This window comes from Scyliorhinus canicula, chromosome 10 (genome assembly GCF_902713615.1).
Source record: "Scyliorhinus canicula chromosome 10, sScyCan1.1, whole genome shotgun sequence".
NCBI lineage: Eukaryota > Metazoa > Chordata > Chondrichthyes > Carcharhiniformes > Scyliorhinidae > Scyliorhinus > Scyliorhinus canicula.
Genome location: NC_052155.1, coordinates 4,103,660 through 4,109,730, shown reverse-complemented (window position 1 = coordinate 4,109,730; position 6,071 = coordinate 4,103,660). Strand labels below are relative to the sequence as shown.

Sequence of the window (6,071 nt, the reverse complement as noted above, 5' to 3'; positions counted from 1 at the left end):
TTGGCAGAGGAAAGGAGGGGATTTGCTCTGAAGTGGTTGCATTAAGCTCTGCTGTTACTTTTGGAAATTGGGCTATTTGTTGGGTGTATTTCAAAAGGCTTTACTTTGTGTTGGCTTTTGTTAAACTTGTCTTGAGAGCTTCTTTTGAAGTTCTGGTTGGTGGAGTAAAGATGGGTAATTAGTCTAAAACATGTTGTTTGTGCCTTGGACCTGTTCTTGTGTTTAGATATACTCTTTCTTCTTTCAGTCACCTTCCTGTTGAGTTTAAACCATGGCTGATGATGAGGTTGCTGCTCTGGTGGTTGACAATGGATCTGGGATGTGTAAGGCTGGCTTTGCAGGAGATGATGCTCCCAGGGCTGTCTTTCCCTCCATCGTGGGACGCCCCCGGCACCAGGTCAGTCCTTCAACTACCAAATTTGGAAGTTTGTGCATCGGTCCCTCGTGTAACTAAAATGTCGTTTTCTAGATTCCTGTTTTGAACAGGATGTGGTGTTTTTCTTTGCCTGTTGCTTAGTGTGGTGTGGCAACCAGTGTGTGGTAATTATGGTTTGGGATTCTAACTAATCCCTTGTTTCCATAGAAACTGATTTAAACCTCCTGAGGAACTGAAACTTGAGCTCTTTTTTTTGTGTGTGGGGCCAGAACAGAGTAAAAGAAACATGGAATGGGTCAGGCTATACCTATACTGTAGTCTGATACCTACTGTACTTGGGAGCAGGGCTTTGACTCTTTGTTGCCCACTTGAATTCTTCAGGAGAATCTTCACACTTCCTAATCCCCTGGTCTGATTTAACTCAGATCAGCAGATTGATGGGAGTCAAACAGGAACAATTATCTAATTGAAAGCCAGCCAGGCCACGGTTCTATAAAGCTTGTCCAGTGATCATTACTCTATTTTGAACCTAATTCTATGTTCAGAATTGGAACATAGAGCATGCAGTGCAGAAGGAGGCCATTTGGCCCATCAAGTCTGCACTGACCCACTTCAGCCCTCACTTCCACCCTATCCCCATATCCCAATAATCCCTCCTAACTTTTTTTTGATCTCGTTTTTGGGATGTCTTTCCAATCAAGCCCTTACTCTAACTTTATTGTCCCTGTAGTTTAAGCTTCCCTCTGCCAAATACAAAATTTCATAAGGTGTTGGCCATAGTTGCCGTGTCTGTCCTAGACCATTTTCAATCAACACTTGTCCTAGAATCTGAGTTGTTGCCCACTCTAACTGACCTTCAGAAAGTTGTTACTTAGAGCACTGTAATCATGTGGGGTCGGTACACCCTCTGTGCTCTTATGGACTTTGATTTTGATCCAAGGACAGTGACAGTTCCCAAGTCGTGGTGACTTGTTGCTTTTGAAGGAAATTGTAGTTGATGCCCATGTGTCTGCTCTCCTTCTGGATGGTACAGGGTGTGGGTGAGTTTTTGCAGTGCATCTTTACACATTACCACTGTCAGTGGTAGAGGGAAAGGTGGTGGATGGGGTGCCATTAACAGCCTGCTTTGTCCTGGGTGGTGTCTGTGTTATGGGAAGAATTCTACCTGTGGAGTTAGGAGGTGGATGAATTTCCAGTCGTGGATCCATGGCACAGAAAAGGCCGTTCGACCCATCACATCTGTGCCGGTCAAAAACAGTCCTGTTCTAATCCCATTTTCCATTGCCTTGTGGAAAAATGAAATGAAAATTGCTTATTGTCACAAGTAGGCTTCAAATGAAGTTACTGTGAAAAGCCCCTAGTTGCCACATTCCGGCGCCTGTTCGGGGAGGCTGGTACACTAATATTAAGAGGGTCTCTGCCTCCACCCCCCTTTCAGGCAGTGAGTTCCAGACTCTCACCACCCCTCTGGGTGAAAGGTTTATCCTCCCATCCCCTCTAAACCTCCTGCTCCTTACCTTCAATCTCTGCCCCTGGTTACTGACCCCTCCACCAAGGAGGCAAGTTTATTCCTGTCTACTCTACATCCCACAATTTTAAACATCTCAATCATGCCCCGGCCCTCCTATATTCCAAGGAAAATATACTCTCGCTGTGGCCTAACCAACATTTTGTACAGTTTCAGCACAACCTCCCTGCTCTTCAACTCTGCCTCAGCTAATAAAGACAAGTATATCATGCGCCTTCTTAACCACTGTACACCTGCTCTGCTACCTTAATGGACTGGCCATCCTCTTGTAGCCATCGTTAACGTGGCTGGTCCAGTATGTTTCTGATCAATAATAATAATAAACTTCTTTCTGATCACCAGCAGTAATGAATGCAATGCCAATCCCCATATCAATAACCACAATCCCATCCTCTCTCCAAACCCCCCCCCCCCCCCCCCCCCCCCCACCAAACAGCAGCCCTCCAACAAATAACAAGGGAATCGGGAGCAGAGGGTTGGGGTCTTCTGAACCTGATGTATTATTACTGTGCAGTGAATGTGGAGAAGGTGCGGAGCTGGGTCAGAGGGGTTAATTCCCAGTGTGTCAGAATGGAGGAGAGTTTGTGCAGGGGGTCGGGACTGAAAGCACTAGCAACGGCCCCGCTCCCGATAGCTCCGGGGAAATACTCAGGGAGTCCGGTAATAATAGCTTCATTGAGAATTTGGAGGCAGTTTCGGCAACACTTCAGGGTCAAGGGAAATGCGGAATTTGGGAATGGGAGGAGAAGGGGTCTTGTTTCTTGGGGCTTGGTTTGCAGGATTGAGAGCTGGAGGTGAAGTATGGGCTGGAGCAGGGGGAAATGTTTAGATACATACAGATTTGTGATTTTTGCCAGGAAGGAGATAGAGCTTCCCAGTGGAGCCGGTCTCCACATTGCTGGGGGAGGTGCTGATGACCGGGGGACTGGAGAAGTGTTGGCAGTTTACGGGCTATTTAGGCACCACTTGAAGGGATCAAAGCAAAGTGAGAGAGGATATGGAGGAGGGGTTCTGGTGTGAGGTGCTCCAGAGAGTGAACACCACATGCGTGAGGTTGGGGCTGATACAGCTGAAGGTGGTATATAGAGCACACCTCAAGGGCGAGGATGAGCTGGCTCTGAGTGGGTGGAAGATGTGTGTGAATGTTGAGGGGGGAGGGGCACAAGGGTGAGAATGAACTGGCTCTTTGAGGGGGTGGAAGATGTGTGAATGTTGCAGGGGTGGGTGAGGGGGGATTACTGGAAAGAGGTGTTTGGGGTAATCTCTAAAGTTGTGCACAGGAAACTGGACCCAGGCCCTCGGGAGGCCATTTTTGGGGTGTCAGACCAGCTGGAGTTGGAAACGGGCGCGGAGGCCGATGTTGTAGCCTTCACCTCGATCACCTGAAGGCGGATCCTGTTAGTGAAGATCCACCTCTCTACCCTGTGGCCTGGCGTGGCGGGGGGACTTGACGGAATTCTTAACGCTTGAAGGTTCAGTTTGAACTGGGGGGAAGGATGGAGGGGTTCTACAATTCATGGGTGTTATTCATGATGCACTTTCAAGAACTGGATCACATCGATCATGGGGGGGGAGGGGAGTGGGGGGGGGGAGGGGAGTGGGAGGGTTGGGGGAGGGGGACTTGTGTTAATGGTGACTATGGGTGATTCCTTGTTTAACATGTGGGCAGTTGTTTGGGGATTTGGTGGGAGGATGGGATTGATAAGGGGATTAACATATTCATTACTGTTTGTTTATTGTTGGGTGTAAATTTGGGAGAAAATGTGAAGGGAGGAGAATAAAAATATTTTAAAACAAGGCACCCAGAATCCTCCATCGTCACCATTAACACATCCTCACTTGTGAATTCTAACAATATTCCACTTTTCTGAAATTGGGAATAAACTAATTGCATCCAACCTGGGAATATCGGAGTGTATTGTTATTATAGATGGATTACTGCCATTTGCTATCCCACTGGCTACACAGCACACAATGGCCCTTCCTTTAAATGCTGCTGTATTTTGAATTGCTCCACATCAGTCAGACTGAGGTCTCTGGGTGTTTGGAGTTTAGGTTTGCTGAGTTAATTAATGCTTTTTTTATTCCTCACTTTCCAGGGAGTGATGGTTGGAATGGGTCAGAAAGACAGTTACGTTGGTGATGAAGCCCAGAGCAAGAGAGGCATTCTGACACTGAAATACCCCATCGAGCATGGCATTGTGACCAACTGGGATGACATGGAGAAGATCTGGCACCACACCTTCTACAATGAGCTGCGAGTGGCCCCAGAGGAGCATCCTGTTCTCCTCACAGAGGCTCCTCTCAACCCCAAAGCCAACCGGGAGAAGATGACCCAGATCATGTTCGAGACCTTCAACACGCCAGCCATGTATGTTGCCATTCAGGCTGTGCTGTCCTTGTACGCCTCTGGCCGTACAACTGGCATTGTGCTAGATTCTGGTGATGGTGTTTCCCACACTGTGCCAATCTATGAAGGGTATGCCTTGCCTCATGCCATCCTGAGGTTAGACCTGGCTGGCAGAGATCTCACTGACTATGCGATGAAGATCCTGACTGAGCGTGGGTACTCCTTCACCACCACAGCAGAGAGGGAGATTGTGCGTGACATCAAGGAGAAACTTGCGTACGTGGCCCTAGATTTTGAAGCTGAGATGCAGATAGCCAGCTCCTCTTCAAACTTGGAGAAAAGCTATGAACTCCCTGATGGCCAAGTCATCACCATTGGTAATGAGCGTTTCAGGTGCCCAGAAGCCCTTTTCCAACCATCCTTCCTCGGGATGGAATCTGTTGGGATCCATGAGACCTGTTTCAATAGCATCATGAAATGTGATGTGGATATCAGGAAGGATCTGTATGCCAACACGGTCTTGTCTGGTGGGACCACCATGTTCCCAGGTATTGCTGATCGGATGCAGAAGGAAATCACAGCCTTGGCTCCCAGCACAATGAAGATAAAGATCATTGCTCCTCCTGAGAGGAAGTATTCAGTGTGGATCGGAGGCTCCATCTTGGCTTCTCTCTCCACCTTCCAGCAAATGTGGATCAGTAAGCAGGAGTACGATGAGTCTGGGCCCTCCATAGTCCATCGCAAGTGCTTCTAACTTACTTAGGGCTTTGTAATTTCCTGGGCTAATCCACTTCCAATAAAAACGATCAGTTTTTCACAGATCCTCAACTCTGCCTTTTTGGCCAGTGTTCCTTTCCTGCTTTACCCACATATCATCATTTGTTTTCTGAGACTTGATTCAATTGCCTGAGGGGTAGGTTAAAGGAGGGTCACTCTCATTTTGGACTTTGAGGAACAGGCAGATTTCTTCCAATATTTCTCTAGTCTCCATGCTGCAGATGAAGGTTTGATTTGTAATGAATTTGTTACTTAAAACTGTAAACTAGAAACAACAATAAATTTCTCTTGCCTGATGCAGTTGTTATTTCTCTTGAAGCTAAGGTCATTTTTCTGCTATCTCCTTGGATGGATGATACATGTCTGTTTGAAATTCTAGGAGAGTCCGCACCAATAGGCTGGTGAAGCCTCATTAACTAACTAGTGAGGATAACACCAACCCCCCCCCCCCCCGTGGGTTTTTCGGGACGTTTCCTGCTCGTTCTGCCAGCGAGTTCCCCACCGCTATTCGATGACGCTTGAGTCAGTTTTTGGGCCCTGAGGAGTTTCTCCTGGTTAGCCCATAACGTAACTTATATTTGTGCTGAGGAGTTGAAGGGCTGCCGTTTTGGAAGGGTCCCCTGATCTAAGTGAGCTTGTGGGTTCTCCACACCTCCCATGCACATGGGCACTACCCCACACCCTTCAAATGAAAACACCTGCTATCAGGACTTCTATTTCATCACCCCCTACACGCCATTACCCTTCCAACTTACCTCCACCCTTGGATGTGGCACATGGGCAGTGCTCGTGCTGGCTGGCCAGGACCAAGGTGCCTGTGTTACAGGGGGAGGGCGAGAGCTGCAATGCACTGACTCTGACCACCCAGAGTGGTCTACTTGCCCAGGAGCCCCACTGGGTGGCATTCTGCTGGACCAGTACTGAACAGAGGCCAGTGGATCCCACAGACGTTAACTGGTTTAAAACCTGCTGCAGTGTGTGTCGTTTGGTCGCTGACTTGTTATGCTCTAGGCGTAGCATAAGTTGCTTCCTTGATGTTC

General features: G+C 47.9%; 1 protein-coding gene across 1 annotated transcript; it reads left to right on the top strand.

Moving 5' to 3' along the window:
* The first annotated feature begins 247 nt into the window (after positions 1 to 247).
* Positions 248 to 5,327, top strand: LOC119972196 (actin, clone 403-like). Its single transcript, XM_038808534.1, has 2 exons — positions 248 to 397; positions 4,004 to 5,327. Exons 1-2 carry the CDS (start codon positions 272 to 274, stop codon positions 5,006 to 5,008), a joined length of 1,131 nt encoding a protein of 376 aa, XP_038664462.1. The 5' UTR covers positions 248 to 271; the 3' UTR covers positions 5,009 to 5,327.
* Positions 5,328 to 6,071: the final 744 nt, after the last annotated feature.

Bases quoted from the DNA above. Each gene is read 5' to 3' on its own strand.
- LOC119972196 (XM_038808534.1), top strand. From the start codon at position 272: ATGGCTGATGATGAGGTTGCTGCTCTGGTGGTTGACAATGGATCTGGG. The intron at 398-4,003 runs GTCAGTCCTTCA...CTCACTTTCCAG, and splicing joins TGGGACGCCCCCGGCACCAG to GGAGTGATGGTTGGAATGGG.